This window comes from Esox lucius, chromosome 14, assembly GCF_011004845.1.
Source record: "Esox lucius isolate fEsoLuc1 chromosome 14, fEsoLuc1.pri, whole genome shotgun sequence".
NCBI classification, from domain to species: domain Eukaryota; kingdom Metazoa; phylum Chordata; class Actinopteri; order Esociformes; family Esocidae; genus Esox; species Esox lucius.
Window position 1 is genome coordinate 4,585,122 of NC_047582.1, and position 17,105 is coordinate 4,602,226.

The 17,105-nt window shown below is 40.9% G+C and overlaps 1 protein-coding gene across 17 annotated transcripts in view; it reads left to right on the forward strand.

Annotated features, from left to right (window-relative positions):
• The first annotated feature begins 3,840 nt into the window (after positions 1–3,840).
• Positions 3,841–17,105, forward strand: part of add1 (adducin 1 (alpha)) — a 32,915-nt gene continuing 19,650 nt past the window's right edge. For 5 of the 17 annotated variants that reach the window (XM_029124948.2, XM_029124951.2, XM_029124952.2 and 2 more), the window contains exons 1-3: positions 3,841–3,982; positions 15,468–15,684; positions 16,316–16,478. In XM_029124948.2, coding sequence (XP_028980781.2) covers positions 15,490–15,684; positions 16,316–16,478 — 358 coding nt within the window. In that variant the 5' untranslated portion in view covers positions 3,841–3,982; positions 15,468–15,489. Of the gene's footprint in view, positions 3,983–15,467; positions 15,685–16,315; positions 16,479–16,519; positions 16,826–17,105 lie in introns of those variants that run through there. The other 12 variants (XM_029124947.2, XM_034296840.1, XM_010892807.5 and 9 more) reach the window with 8 other exon arrangements.

A 17,105-nucleotide genomic window follows, 5' to 3' on the forward strand; every position in this document is an offset into this window, starting at 1 on the left:
TGCACACCAACTAACTGAGGCAGCCATCTGCAGTGCCATCTTGTTATCCGAACTAAGCATCACTGTTCACACAAACCTCAGCTCTTGCCATCAAATGTAAAATGTACCGTTGTTTTACTCCGTGCTGTGTCTTATGCTTGCATTGCTTCTGTATGTTTCCGTTTCTGGACCATTCAGTGTAGGCTACACAAACCCAAACAAAGCTTGTCATTGGCCTTCACTTCACACACCTTCAATGAAGAACACACCCCGGCCTTCAACCATGGTCCTGGGGATAGTGTTAGTTCTGACACTCTTTTTTAATGTTAAATGATGGTAAGTAAGGGTTATTATCAGATATTTTAACAGAAAAATGCTGCATAGGGCACCTTTAAGTGGCCCCTCGAGTAAGTGTGCAACAATGCAGCCAACACAAGTGAAGTGGAAACCCATAAGGCGACACATTTTAAGCTATCAAATTTCTGCGATACACTCAGGCTGTGCATCCAGTGTAATGTATGCTTGCACTGCGCTGGATTTCTCCTCAAGAGTCTAGTTCTTCGTTTGCCACTCGGGTCCTCTGCTGTTTCAACAATGTATAAATCGCTTGTGAATCATATTGAGTGTAGCAAGAGCTATAACTGCATCTCCTGTGCAAACAAACTATATGTGGGTGTCCACATACTCAACACAACTACCAATGTCATGGCTTTCATGCTCTTTGAAGTACAAAATGGCATGACAGTGGTGTGAGTGATTAATTCAGTGGATGACTAAGCTATGTTAAGCTATCCTAGTCAACAACTGTTTGAATTTCATGTTATATCATTTCTTGACACTCCAGTTAGAGGAAGACATATGCTGTGCCACACCACAGTCCCTAAATGTCACTGCCTCTCGTTTAAAGATAGATGGGAAACTAGTCACCCACTCAAGCTCATTACCAGACATTGCTTCTCCAGAAGTACACAAATGCCTTCAGCAAGAGTTCAGAAGAGTAGTGTCACACAGGTATGATTAATTATCATTTTCACACTGGCAGTGCTACGCCCACAAAGCAGTGTGGCTACTGGGTGACATTAACTACAGAAAATACAAAACTCTCGATGGGGGATGTTTTGCCAGGGCCTCCTAAAGTTGCCTTTCCGGACTTCACACAGCCGTTCTACCACTATACAGATGCTTCTTGCTCAGCGGTTGGTGCTGTGCTTGCCCAAAAACAGGAAAGCCATGAAACCGTTGCTGGGTAAGCCAGCCATGTCCTTATATAAGTGTGGCAATCAGAGGTAGAGAACTCTTGACAATAGTGAGGTCTTTTCGCAACAGCAGCCGGGACTTTGCAGAGGCCTCCCCGCAAAGTCGGAGCTCGAGGCCCCTCCCTTAAATCCACTCAGGCAGTGCCAGTGATCTTCTGTTGGAAAGGCTGGTTGCTGGTGAAGACGAGCTGCTGCTGCAGTAGTGTTTCGTCTGTGGAGATGCTGATGATAGCTTCCTCTCTGGCTGGTCTAAATAAGGATGTAATCTTCGGGTGTTTTGCTCGAGCTTGTTCAGACAACAGTTTATTGCTGCGCTTTTGAGCACCACTTGCATATTTTCTTTTACTCATGTCTCTACCGTCATCTTGCAAAACGTAATGATTAGCATTTTTGAAATTCGCCCGTTCAAGAGGCGTAATGGCATAAAGCCATTTGTAAAGCCATTGTTGCCAGATTCAGGGATTTGGAGATTATTTAGCCCATTTATTTAATGGAAGTGGATGAGGATCTGTTACGTTGCCTACATTATGAGATTCCTATACCTGGCAGTTGAAACTTGGGGCTCTAAATGAATTTTCCTTTTTATATATATATATATATTTATATAGGCCTAGTCTGTTTTTTGCTATGCAGGGCGGGGCCCTTGGGGCGTGGCGGCCTGTGGGGGGTTTCCCAGCCGATACTGTCTGTTCGGCATTTCCATCACTACCTTTAAAAACAACCATCAACTCAGATCCCAAACTACTCGTGATGCTGACAGGACTGGTCGATGCACACGTTGGGCCCTTGAGGACGAGTCATAACCTCCCCAAAAACAAACAATCATAGTTTGTCCATGTTGTTGCACTGTGCCCTGTGGATCGTAATGTTCTTCATAACCTCATCCCCAGGCTATTGCAGACAGCAAATATAGTAAGACTGCTACTCCTTCAATTCAAAGTTGCCCCTGTGGGAGGGACTAACCCTATACCTTACCAAGTAAGATTTTTGTCATTTAATTTTAGCAAATAACAATACTGCAAGTCGTAGAACCAAGTGGAGGCAGGATTCTGGTAGAAGCTGTCAGTGTGTACTCTCAAAAACTTTCCCAATTGACTTACAACAGAGTAAATATGCTGCCCTACTTTACAGCAGATGTCATTATCTGACAAAATAAATTACCTGGCAAACTAATTGTCTCACCAATAAGAGAGACTACCCCTTAAAATGTGCCAGATGTGTGCCTATCCCAACTGGCTATAAGTTGGACAGATACAATTATACCACTAAATAAAAAATAAGGCACTACACTAAAACTCTTCTGTCAAAGATTTTTGGAAACTTGGAACTTGATTGTGGAAGAACATCAGTCGTGTAGAGAAAATACAACAGAAGTTGTGCTTACTCACAACCCTAATTTAACACTGAATGTACAATTCACCCATGTATTTTGCTGTATATTATGATCAAGGCAAGTTATAAGGTAGAAAGATGACTATAACTGTATAATTGCAATCATAGTTAATACATTTTTATATAACATTGAGCATGATGTGGACTGTATTTGGTACTGGTAGACTTTTAGATGCAGTATAATATTAGCTATCTAACTAATGTAACATTGCTTGAGTGTCCATAAAATGAATTAACTAATGTTAGTGAGGCTGGCTAGTGACAACACTATCATCTGTCTAAATAATGTTTATGACACGGTGAAGGCAGTATGTATTTCTACTTAATATTTTTAACGCATTTGCGTTATCTGGATATTTACAAGCCCTTGGGCAGAGGTATTCAACTCTTACCCTACAAGTGCCAGTGTCTGCTGGTTTTAAACAACCAGGTGGGAGTAGATTTTAACTAATCAGTGACCTAGTTAATTCATCAAGTACAAGGTGAGAACAAGAAAACTTTCGGCCCTCCGTGGAACCGGTTTGACACCTGGGATGTACATGAATCTGTAACTAGCCGCCCCGCTGTTTAATGTCAGGAGGCCCTTAGATGTGAAATAGTTACAGAGGTGCAATCCATTAAATCCATTAGATTAGGAGAAAAGCTTTCCCACATACATTTGCTGTATATACTTTATTGCTGTTTATACGGTAAGATATTTTTTTTTTTCTGGGTGAGCTTTAGTGAAAGCTGATTCGTACAAAAATGCACACATTAACATCCCATATTTTGAGCATTATTGTAATACCTGATTCATGCACAAATTCACAAATGTATACTACATATTTTGTGCATTGTTATGATTTAATGAGACCTAATTTATGTTATTTATGCATTGGTCCTGAAGCTGCCTTTGTATATTTACTTGAAGGCCACTACATCAGACATGGTTCATGCATTTTGTTAGGGTTACACAAGGGTTTATTGCAATTTATCAGGACTGGCTTTTTATGCACACTTGTTGATAGGCTATGTGGACTACCTTTTAAAGGGGTCACCAAAGACACTGAAAACAAGTGTATTTTGTGTGTGGATCTTGTTTTTGGGCTCCATGCATGTCTTTCAACCTCCAACCAGGTTCGTCGTTGCTTTAGTGTGCAAGAATGGATTTGAACACAACCAATGATTCGCAACAGCGCTCAGCCTTTGCCGCACCCTAGTGAGAGTGTGGTAGTGGGAGGAGCTTTGCAGGAACTACAAGCAGAAACAGACCGATTCGAAAGCGCAGCAGGGCAGCCGACAAAAATAGTGAAAATAGCAAGCTCGCTTTCTGCAAGAAGGTGCTGTCTTTTCAACTGTATTTCAATCAGAACAGGGTAAGTTTCAATTAGTAATGTCAGTTAATTAAACGTGAGATCTAATCGACATCGTGTATATTATTTAAACGTTTATTTGCTTTCTCTTTGTAAAATATGGAGCGAGCTTGCGAGCAGCGTCGCTACAATGTTGCCATTATTGATTGCGCTTCCCCAATGCAGAGGGGCGTATGCGACATATGTTTTTATTTTTTAATCTACTGTAGCAGTTGTGTGAATTGCATACTGACTAGTTGTGTTGGACTACTAGTAGAATAACCAACAACAACGGCAGTGTGTAGGCTGTTCTAGATCCCACCACCCACTTATTCACCTTCAAACGGAGGAGTGATTTTAGGTTCCTAGGCCACACATTCTAGTAGGCTGTTGTCTGAAAATGTTGCATAGTCTAGACGGGAATGAGTTTAGGTTAAACTGATGCATTTTTAAAATAATATTATGCCATATCCCGTGCAGTATTCTGCATTGTGCAATGTTATTGGAGAACTGTGTTGGCCCCTTTTGTTGTAGGCCTTTAGAATGAATGAGCAAGCAAAGGTAATAGGAGAAATTAAAATCTTTGAATCATTGCTAACAGGCATATTATTTTAGCATTTTGCTGTGCTGGTATTATTGTTGGTGTATTTCAACCATGTAACGTTATGCTGCAGTTTTCGGGGTTTAGCAGAAGTGTTTTATGTTTGATTTCAACATCCCATCTTTGCGGTTTGTTTGAGCGGTCTTTCAATAATCTGCCAATAGATAGTTGGATTACTGTCTTTCCTAGTGACGACATACCCAACATGTCTAAATAAACTACAGTTCAGACGTAAACAACCAAATGAATAATGAACAGTTATGGAGTTCTATAAAAAATGGCAATGAGTTGAACTCCTAGAGCTTGGCTGTGCTAACCCATATGTGGTAGTAGTGAAAGGCTTGGTAAGAGCATTAAGGGTCTTTCAGAGGATGTCTGTGGCTTTGTGCTGACCAGGGCTAAAGGATGTGTCAGGCCAGCATAGGTGTACGCATATCAGGGTCATGTTCATTAAGTACCAAATCTAACCAAGCTGACTGAAACATAAAGGGACTCTGAACGTGTCCAATAATTACCAGTTTTTTCCCCCTTTGCCAAGCTTTCGCTCTGGTGTGTGTTAAAGAATAAGATGCTGGTGAATGTGTGCCATGCATTTTCTAAGCTGTTTCTTCTCCAGCCTGCTAACTGTAGATATTTCCAGTGGATCATTGGCCTGCAAATCCCCTCCCCCTCCCCTCTTTCCCAGTGTGAGGATTAGTAGAGACCTAGGCCAGCATACTGTAGAGAGAGTTGTTGAGTGGTAACTCCCTGGATTTCGTTATTCTGTTGGAATGAGAGGAACACCCATTGGTGTGGGGCTATAGCCGATACACACACCCTGCCATTGGTTTGTTTTACTTCGTACACCCATGACCCCAGTGCGGATGATGACAAATGTGTTCCTCATTCATTTGTTCTCCTCTGTGTCCTTCCTTTCTCCAAGTGCAGATGTTTTGCAGGCTTTTAGTCTGTAAAATTCAACATTTCTCAGTGTATTTCAGCAAAAAGGAGAGGAGGTGTTGTGCAAGGCTCAGGAAATAATGTTTTTGGATATAATGACATTTTGACATTGCTTACGGGAATGCAGGTTGGTCTGGCTCAATCTTGCACCCTACACTACTGCTCTGCCCAACTGTTTTTCAAATGTCAACAGTCACTTGCTCTGCCATAACATTGTAACTCATCAATACTGTGTTCATTACACATGATAGAGGAGCTATGCATGGGTCAAACACAGGGTTTGTACATGGAACACATGCATATTTGATAAGAATGGAAATTCATAGTACGGTCCTTTCCCCGACCAACCCCCATGAGACAGCAATCTTCCACCACTCTCTCTTTAGCGTGACGACCAGATAAAGCCTGGGAAGGTGCCTCCCCAACCACTGTCTTTGTACCTCCAACTCAACAGGGCTATTCCAGTGTTATGGATGTTACATTTCTGACAGAATGGAAAAGCTTCAAATTAAACCCTCTCTTATAGATGTAACATGGTCTGAGATATACATTATTAAATGTAACCTAAATAGTTTTTATTTATTATTTTTTAAAGGCCAGTCTCCACACTCTTGTTAGGCGCTTGTTAGGCGAAGTAACATTCTGTACCTGCAAAATGCTGTTGGTGTTTAAGTGTTAGATTCTGTTTTCCTTTTAAAATGTGACCATTACAGTTCAATGGTTTAAGCTACAAACTATGACCTAATTCCTGACAGATAACACAGTCTGTCAGGAACGTATGTTTCCAGTCTGACTGGTGACACATTTTTGATGTTTCTGATAAGCCACCATAAAGGCACCTTGAAGTTATGCAGCTGACCCAGTGGGTGCATGTTTTTGTTTTTGCCCTAGGACTCACACAACCAAGGTGGTAGGGCAACATTTGAATCAGGTGTGTGAGTGATAGGGCCAAAACAAAAACATGCCCCCTTGGGGTCCCCAGAACCAAGATTGGGTAACACTGTAGTACAGTTTATGTATATGAAAATGAACCCTAACCAGTCAAATTCAGACACAAACCTTTTAAGGAATATACAGTATTATGGAAAATGACTTTGGAAATCTATAAACCTTATTTTTGGATGTATCTTTACATACCCGTGGAATTGCTAAACAGAACATCTCTCATCACTTCGCATGTCCATGCAGATAGCAACATTTTAGGATTGACTTTAAATGTTGATGTTGAAAAATAGTCCAAAGCTTACATGTGGGTACTGTGAAACAAGTACTTTAATGGCACTCTCTTTTCCTATGAGGAAAATAAAATGTTCATGTTTACAGGCTAGACTAAGCCGTAGGTATGAAAAAACTAAGGGCTCAATTTCACAAATGTTCTACTAAATTTAAAAAAGTGTTTTCAATATTAGTGTGAAATACCTAAAACCTTTCCATTCCATTCCATGGATTACATTTTGGGACTACATCAGGAGACTCAATCTAGGCCATATTCAAATGGAGTTTCCCATAAAAAAATGAACTGGTTGCTGAACGATGGCACAGGGTAATCTGGTTAACCCAGTAGCAGGTAAGTTGTGTTGGAAGAACCACGTACACTTTTCATGCTTTTAGGCCAACCTGTTCAGGTTTCATTGGAATGGGCAATATTTTGTAGTGCATGCCTTATGCCATTGTGATTAACTAAAGTGTTTTCATTAGACATCAGTTGGTTATAAAACATTGCCTAGTAGTATCACCAACATCAGGATCCACCCATTTATCAATAGAAATTTATGGATTCCCAGGCAGGCTCACAATGGATTTGTCAAGTTGCCCAATATATTTATATCACTGGGTGTAATGTACCTAAATAATCTGGCTACTATGTTTTATTTTCCAAGTGAATGTTAACTGACTTTTCACATTAGCAACAAACGCTTCAATAAAAGTCTAAAGAATACATCCCAGCACGTCACATTCAATATGGTTAATATGTTCTGAAGCTGAGATACTATGCATCACATTCACAACATGGATTTTATTCATGTCATCATATAGTTATACGTCAAGAATATGGATATTACATGTCCCAGTCCAACTGCTGTCCATAAGCCTATTCTTATTTTTCACTGCTCTCATTTCTGCACGCTGGGTTATGGTTAACCCTAACGGTGAAGCTGGGACACACCCAGGGTGGTTGCTGAGCTAGGTAAAACTGTAGATATGCCCCACAAATGTTTACTGAGCAAATAGAGCTCAAACCCAAGGATGTTGTGTCCACAGAGTTTAGAAGACTGCTGGTTCTGTTGTTATTTAAATATTTTTCCTTTTTATTTGTTGTCCTCATGTTATTGTGCTAGTTAAAATAGTTTAACAGGTTAGATATTTTTTTAAATGATTTTCTTTTTTGTTTGTCATTTTCTCCCTTTTAAATTTTATTGTTTTAACCATGGGAGAAAAAAATAATCACAGAATCCACAGGATTGCTCCATGACTATCTGTAGGGCACGGCAAAAATCTGTTGGTTGACAGTGTTTTTGGTTAATGAACATTGACTTGGTGTTGGCTGCTAATACTGAAATAAAACGCTGTGCTGAAATATTACCAAACCCATTATACTTGAACCATTATACTTGACACAACATCATAGGTATGCTTTGTCCATCGTCTTTAGGTAACAAAATACCATTTATCTGGTGTGGGGCTTTTTAATTGGGAGGGGAGCTGCTGTTCCTCTTCCAGGGAATAATAATGTTCCTAAAGACAATAACTATCCTACTTCTATCTTTAGGGTGAAAACCGTCTCTTTGGGTACCATGCTAGTCTCCGTTAGCGGGAGGGGAGGAGTGGCCCTAACCCGTCATTTGTAATATATGGCTATGTGAGACTGATGAACAGCATGTTAAATGAAGTAGTGAATATGATTGCATTGGTATTTGACATTTATTACAGAGGGATGGTGATTTAAATCAGTTTAATTTTTAAGTGGCTGAAGTGTTATAAGCATTGTATCAGGACTGTTTTCATAGAATTCTTGTTATATAGCTTCACTTTCAGTCATTTCCAATTTCAGTGCAACAGACACTAGTCAATCCTCACAGCTTCATATTTGCATTATGTAAAAGGGCCATGGCTATAGTATGTTTGTCAGCAGGTGGTAGTTATATGAACCCCCGGCAACAGTTGTCAGTCAGTGGATTCCTTCATCCGAATCTTATGGATTCCAGCTATGACAGGCACTCACTGTGTAGTTAAAAAGAGACTGGACTGACAGTCTGGAAGTGGACTCAATTCATCAAGACATGAATAAACACATACACAAGAAGGGGGTGAGAAGAGCAAGTTTTGAGATCAGAACTTGAGTTTCTTCTCATAACACAGTCCTTTCACTAAACATTCCTTGACTGACATATTTCTGGAGCTAACTCAAGTGGTCTTTCATCCCAATCTTTTCTTTTTTTCTGTTTCGGATATGAACTAGAATTGATGAAAAGACCTTTTCAACCGAGCCTCCTTCTCCGGTTGAAAGTGGCATTGCAGAATTAGATGTATGCATTCGTTCAGCCTCTGTCCATCTCTTGTTTTATCTCTCTCTGTCGATCTATCACTGTCTCTTTATTCACCTCTCATTCTCTCTGTCTCTCTATTTATCTCTGTGTCTCTGTTTTAATCATTGCCTTATGGCAGGATGCAGGCCTGGAGTGTTGTTGAATGGAAAAAGTTGGACAGCAGCATCTGGACTGTTGCAGAAATTCCCCAGAGGTGTCTTACTGTAATCAATACTACTCAGTCTTTAGTTTTTTCCAAGCGTCCACTGTTGGAATGTGTCCCAGATGAATTCATTCTTTTGATTCAGTTGGAAGGTTCTGGGTTTTGAATTGCCACTTCACCAGGGAAAGGTATTAGTGCATTTTGATTAAAATGTAAAATAGTCAGAACATTGTGCCCATTTGGGGTTGAAAGTCAGCAAACGTGGCGAGCCATGCCCTGGTTCTGTTCTAGTGAAGCCAATTATGAATGTGATTTCCTGATAACACGTCTGGAATGTGTTGGTAACACATTTGCAGTAGTGTGTGTGTGTGCAATGATCAGTTCTGGTACAATTACATAACAGTGTAAAATGCTGTCCCCAGTTTCCATGGTAATTTGTTGTTTCCATAGTGACCACAGTTAGTGCTACACCCCTGAACCCTTCAGATGTGTGCCTGTTGATGAGTAAGCTGGGAAGGGGGCACCTGTGCGATGTGGATGATTAGTACCGTATGCAGACAGACCAGTCCGTTGTGTAATCCTAGCCTTGCTGCGGTACCAGCTTTTATCATTAGCTGTATCTAAAACAGCTGATATTTCCATGTGGAAATGGATGGAAAGGCTGTGATTTTTAAAGGCAATGTAGCAACCAAAATAATAATTGTGGGCTATTTATTTTAAGCTCTTGTTGCTCATACTGTGTTGTTACTTTTCGCTGCTAAAGCCTCTTGTTAAATGCTGCACTTAGTTTTCTAAAACATGCCAAAATATACATGGATTAATTATAAAACTTTGCCTACATTTTGAGCTCTAGGAAGTAATGTAACTTTTATGTAGGAAGAGATTTGTTCTAGGAAGCAGGCTAGCTCAGTGCTGCATCATCTTATCATAAGTTGAAGTCTGATAGAGACTGTGCTGCCACAGCAACTTCGTTATCCTAGGACATGTGGTGTGGTAGAACCAATTATCAGTACCATGATGGTCTTTAAATGATTTATTTTCACACATACTGACCACAACAATTTCCCATTCACCATAATTTGGGATCCGACTTTCTGAGAACAACAGCCTACCGTATTCCGGCTGACTGCATGATAGTACTGTACATGGTGAGCTGCATGGGCTCTTGAAATTCTTTGTCAGACGACTCCAATTTAATACCATGAGTGGCCATTTGCCAGTTGCTGGGCTGTCAAAACAAAGGGTGGAAGAGAATAACTGATTGACAGTGAATGCTATAAATGTCAGCAATGTCTGCTGGCCGCACTGTCAATAATGTACCGTGAGTGACTGACTGACTACCCCTTGTTAAATAGTGTAGTGGTTAGAGAAGCAGACCTGCAAACTATAGGTCCCAAATTAGAATCTCCTCACAGTCAAGACAAAGTAGTCATTAGGATTTGTTTCCGAATAGACAAAAACTTAGCTGGCTATAACCTTCAGTATCTACAATATAGTAAGCCTAAAATAAAACTATATGAGTATATTGCGACTGTTTCTGGTGGATTTTCGAAGTACGCATCCGTGCACGCTTTTTGGGTCAGGATCGATGGGTAAACACAGAGGAAGTGCCAAAAAACTACAATTCATCGAATGGCCACTTGAGGATGGCTGCAAAAGTTCAAACAATGGTTTTGGTGTATATTGTTTATATTCCCCTGGGGGGGTGTAATTTATTTTTTAGAACTCATCGTTTAAATTATATTGTCTTATAATTAGGGGGCATGGCCTATTGAGTGATGTGTGGTGCTGGTGCTGTCACTTGTCACTCATAGCGGTTTGTCCTTTCTGGTATCGCCTCAGCTAACTCCAGTCACTGACACGTAATGTTATAATCAAGTGACATCCCATACAGTCTGTGCTCATAACTAAAGTTATCTGAAAATCTAATATCTAATCTGCAAGTCTCAACCTATTTTCAGTCTTAGATGTCTACTCAATGTCATTTAATTCCCAAACTACCTAATGTGGATTTTGCTGTTATATCTAAAAGCCTTTAGATCAAGTGGAATTGCACTACTTGTTTTCTGTCTTACAAAAATCTTAATTGACCCAAATCCACTATCAATCATTTTGGGGACTGCTGGAACACAAAATACGATATTTTACTTTTTAAAAGAGCCAATAACTATAGGTTAAACTCAAATGGTAAACATCTTTCAACTATTATAAAACATATACATACTAAACCAGTTATGATATTAAAAGATAAAGCTACAAATGCTTCGATTAGAAATATGATGATTAATGACATTCAAAGAAATATGAAATCCTTTATAAATCAGAATGAAATAAAAGTAGGACTGATTCTACAGCCTTTCTTAAATCAATATCACTAAAAATATTATTTGTAGAACAAAAAGAATACTAGAAAGAACCCAAGATGAAATAGTCCATACCATTAAATCATTTGCCCTGAGAAAAGCCCCGGGTTTGGATGGTTTTCCTATTGAATTTTATACAACATTTTAGAACAATAAAGTGCCACTATTTTTGCAAATGGCAAGGCATATGTCGCTGAATTTAGTACTTGCCCATTCAATGTATCAAACAGTAATTTCTTATGTTAAAACCAGGAAAATCTGGAGAGTCCCCTGCAGACTATAGACCTATAAACCTAATGAATTGTGTCAATAAAATAATAGTAAGACTCAAAACCAGTAGAATAGCAAAAGGACTGCCAGACATAATACATATGGATCACACAGGGTTTATTAAAAACAGACATTAACAAACAAACATAAGAGCGTGTTTTAGTGTAATACAATATGCAAAAAAACACGATGTAGCTCTATCAATAATGGTTGTGGATTCGGAAAAGGCCTTCAACCACCTTGAATAGCCTTTCCAGGAAGAGAGTGAGGGTGTTGTGTTTTGGTGTGTGCATGTTTCTTGTCCTGTTTCGAGTCTTGTTGGGTGTTTTTTGCTTTATGTCCTGTTTCTGTCCTCTTTTATGTTTAATATAAAATATTTGAAGCCAGTTGAACCACATGAAGAAGTGACGTAAAGCAGGAAGTATATTTCGGTTCCTGCTGTCCTCTTTCCTCTGCCTTTGTGGGACATTTTACGCAAGCAATCAAAATGTTCTTATGTGGTTTTCTTTTACTTGATTGAAATTCTTGGACCATACCATTTTCCTTTTTTTTAAGAGATGAGAGAGTACAGACTGAAAGCAGAACAAACAGCTCCAGGACTTTATGATCCCAGTTTTCATTTTATTTTATTCAGAATATGCTAACACACAGCCTAGGGTGGTCCCATGGTCTAAGCTGCTGCTTCCTCTGTACATGAACTCATGCCACAGCAGAGTCCAGACTACTTCTCTTTCAGCAAAAACTCTCCACTATCCTTCACCGCTGGTTGTTACCAGTGGGCTTGTTTACATTAATAAAATGCTAGATGGACGATATGCGTGGCCACTGCACAGAAACCTGATACAGTTCTGACATAAATTTCATCACACTTCCAAAACTCCCAGGGGGATCTCTATTAAAAAGATGGTGCTAAAATTGGTAGGTGGCGTCTTGGAAAAAAATGTGGCATCTCGAATCTTTGATGTCTTGGAAAACGAAACTTAATGTAAACAAGTCCTTGGGTTCCAACAGCGCGAGACAAGTGATCTTTTAATTACCTTTTAAACTTATGACCTGACTGAATTTTAATTTACAGAGAGTACTCTCTGACCTCACAAACCCATGGATTTTTTGGGCTCCATATTTACCTAAGATGTTCAAGTATGTAGACTCTGCTTTTCAATGTTTGTATAATAACTATTCAAAATGGCCCCCTATTTCCTACTTTGCACTACTTCTGGTGAAAGTAGACTACTAGGCTCTTTACTAGAGTAGTAATGCTCTTTCAAAGTGCTCTCGAACATGGAGTCTGTACTGACATGGTCTATACTGTACCATGTCCTTGGTAACTGTGGTCAAGGTCATAAACATTCATTTGGTCCTATGGTTTTTTCAGCATGTTACACAGACCAACACTATAAATTTCCATGAATGTCAAATAAAGCCCAGATAACGGTGATAACAGCATTCATGCAGCAGTGTAGCTTTCTGTAGGCGAACAGGGATTTCATTACACAATGTCTCTGTAATTTCCTGAGCAGGGATAAGGAGGATGGTGATGTCCTTCTACTTTGTGTTCCCACTAAAAGCTTTTATTCTAAGCTATTTGAACATGTCTGGTTTGAAGGGAAAATGGGGGACAGCTTATCTGTCTTTGTACTTAGTTTGCAGAGGTGCACCGTCTGAAGAAATGTTGAACCATAGATGCAGCACTTGTGGGGTCTAATATTTGTGTGTTGAAGATACCAGGGCTTTTGTATGATGTTCTTCAATTTTCTTCTTGTAAATGTGCATGACACTTAAAGATGCTGTTTGTTAGAGCTTGTTTAAGGTCGTTTTTTTGTTAACGTTTTTAGTCAGTTGGCAGATGCTCTTATGTAGAGTGAACCTAGGGTTAGGTTAATTTCTCAAGGGCACAACAATCTTTTTTTGGTTGGCTCTTAGATTCAAACCTGTGTCCTTTTGGTTATTGGACTGACATTAACCACCAGGCTTTGTGCCACTCAGTTTCTCTTGTTCTTAATGGTATCAGGGCTGTAGAGGGGTCAGGTATTACATTCCAACACTGCCACAGCAACATTAACAACATTAACAAAAGATACTCACTGATCAATCATGCTGAGTCAGACTGAGTGTGGCTGTAACCCAGAGAGCACTACTCGGCCGAGATCATAAAGGACAGTTCCATACCCATACACCGAAGACCATGGAGATGTCCAAAATGGAACCCTGCTTTTATAGTGCACTGCTCAGTGCAGATATGTAGGACCTTGGTCAAAGTTAGTACACAATGTAGGGAATAAGCTGCAGTTTGGGAGGCTACAGCCATCTCCATTCTGTCCACCAGACAGGGACAATGGCGCATTATCCACTGTCCTGGCAATGTGGGATACAATTGGTTTAATAACAGACCACAGCTTTTCAGAATTTTTCGGGGGGCTTAATAAGTTTGGAACAGGAAGACCTTTGCCTAATTGATATTTCTGTACCTATTCATTTTATTCAGTAGCCTGGAATCAACACTTTGTTTAGATACCAGAGTAGTTCTGAAGTGTTTGTTACTACGACAACAAGAATCCCAACCATCAGATTTATGACCTTGGACACTAACCGTTAATACTGGCACTAAAATAATGTAGAAATGCTGCATTTTCAATTTATCTGTGGTATATACTTTTTTATTTCTCAGTCTTTCTCTTCTCCCAAACGTTACTCAATGTGTATCTGGCAGTAAACAGATTGGTCCTATGTCTGCTGCATGGCCTGGATGCTTTGGACCTGGCGAGGAGTTGTCATAGTAGCTCCGTGTCCACACTTGGAAGCCTGAACATTGCGCTAACTGCTGAGAACTGAAAAAGTCCAGTGGTTTATAGCTGTGTCTGCCAGCCCAGACAAACTCTCTAATGCTCTGATTTTGCTTATGTCTTTGTCTTCTGGGGGTTGGGGGGTGGTTACCGGCGGCTAATGTACTCTGGCTGAAAGCACGTTATCCCCTGAGAAAGCTTTGACAGAAGTTAGTCTGGATCCATTGGAAATCATTTCTGTCCCTCGAGGTTCCTTCCCGAGTGCGAATCAATGTCATGTCCGGCAGCTTAAGTCTCCCTTCCGCCTTTCATTGCTCCAGCCGTTTCCTCCGTCCGTCAAATTGTCTTTTACTCTGAACTGATGATGATATTACAGATAACCTCCTTCCTGTATTACATGTATTGTCCAATGCATGCCTGTGTTTGCCTTGCTAGTCCTGGGGGAAAAAATAGACAATATGTTGTCTTTTTCTTCTCTCTGACCATTGCCTGAGTGAGCCAGAGAAAATGGACAGAAAGTCATCTCTGGGGTACCACGAAACAGGAAGCACAGATGTACCCTGCAGTGCCCCAGATGGCCCAAAGCCATTCAGTGTGACTGAATGTTTGAGGCCAAAAGCACAACAAAGACTTGCCTGTTTTTCACCTGTCATCAAATATAATGTTCATGTTTGCATATTAAGTAGGCAGTGTGCAATGAACCTTCTGAAAACAGCCTCTGACAGTGAGGGGAAAACCTGGACTTTAAATCAAAAAAGGATAGGAAAAAATACAATGGTTCCTCAACCCTCCACACATTTGAATAGAGTACAGGTTAATGAACAGGATCTATGTAATAACCTCTGATCTTTAATCCTCTCTAGGAGCTGACGGACTGACCCGGTGATGAACGGTGACTCGCGTGCTGGGGTGGTGACTGCCCCCCCTCCTACCACCGTCCCCCACAAGGAGCGTTACTTTGACCGTGTGGATGAGAGCAGCCCGGAGTACCAGAGAGAGAGGAACATGGCACCGGACCTGCGGCAGGACTTCAACATGATGGAGCAGAGGAAGAGGGTCTCCATGATCCTGCAGAGCCCGGTAGGACCGAACACCATACACACACACACACACACATTCCCACTCATATGGTATTGTAGCCTGTGTATCAGCGTGATGGCGAACCACCAACCTATGAATAGATAGAATATCTTTTGTCCAAAACCTATTCTTTATTTTTATACTTTCAATTCTGAATAGTCTCTTTTGTATAGGGCTGTCACGATCTCTGCCATCACATGTTATAACCACTTAACGCATATGAACAAGCTTTACTTGTCCCTCTCCAACCCAGTACTTCGCTCTTAGCACCCCTACAGAGCTGAAAGAAAGTCTGTACTTCTTGGAAGGTTTATTAATATATGCTGGTCTGGGGTGGGCCGAGTCATATGGCTCAGTGTAGAGATGGGGTCCTCTAGGCTTTACTGATGCACACACACACACACACATTTTGACAGAGTGCAGCTGTGAGCCTAATAAATAGATAGTATGCAGGACATTGTCCCTCCAGTTCTCCTACGATCATAGTATGGTATGAAAGGCACAGGACCAGAAAAGAGCATAATGAATTTGGATCGCTCATGCAGTGGCATGTTTTGACCCTTCAGAGTTACTGTCTCTTACTCTCTCTGACTCTGTCTCTCTGCCTGACTGCATGTAACCATCTTCTCAGGCGTTCTGTGATGAGCTGGACACCATGATCCAGGACCAGCTGAAGCGTGGTAAGACGCCCACCAGCCTGCTGGCACTGCAGCAAATAGCGGACTTCATGACCACCAGCACCCCCACCATGTACCCTGCAGCACCACAGGGAGGCATGGCTGCCCTAAACATGAGTGAGTTATTCACCATTGCGCTTCTTCAGCCTTGACCAGTCTGATTTCCATCTAAGATCAAACGCAGTGTTCCCCAAAACCTCTCCACGAGGACTCGTAGTCCAGGTATTCCAGAACCAGCAGAGACAATTTAACTGAAAAACAGCTGGATGATCGGGCGACCGTTTGAACTAATGCTTTCTTCGTAATGCATCATGTTTAACGGACTGTCTGGGGCTACTCCAGAAGAGGCTTGGGAAACACACATGGAATGTATACCATTTAGAGGAATGTAGCGCTGTAGGTGATCTGTGTGTGACGTGTGTGCCCTGCAGCGCCCCAGGGAGGTATGACCGCCCTCAACACTCGTAAGTAACGTAGCCAACATAGGACCTCCTGCTAGTTAGCAGTGCATTTGTCTGTTACATTTACCCCCCCCCCCCCCCCGACGCAGTGTCTACAGCCATTCAAATAGTTTACCACTATTGCAGTAGGCGTGGGGTAAAGCTACTGCCGAGGGATTTCATCCACAAGCCGTATGACCGATAGTATATCGCTGTGGATGGGATGTAGAATATCGATTTAGGTTTGGGTTTAAAGTTTTTCCTTACGTCCTCAAACACTTCCCCTGTTAGTCACATGACCAGA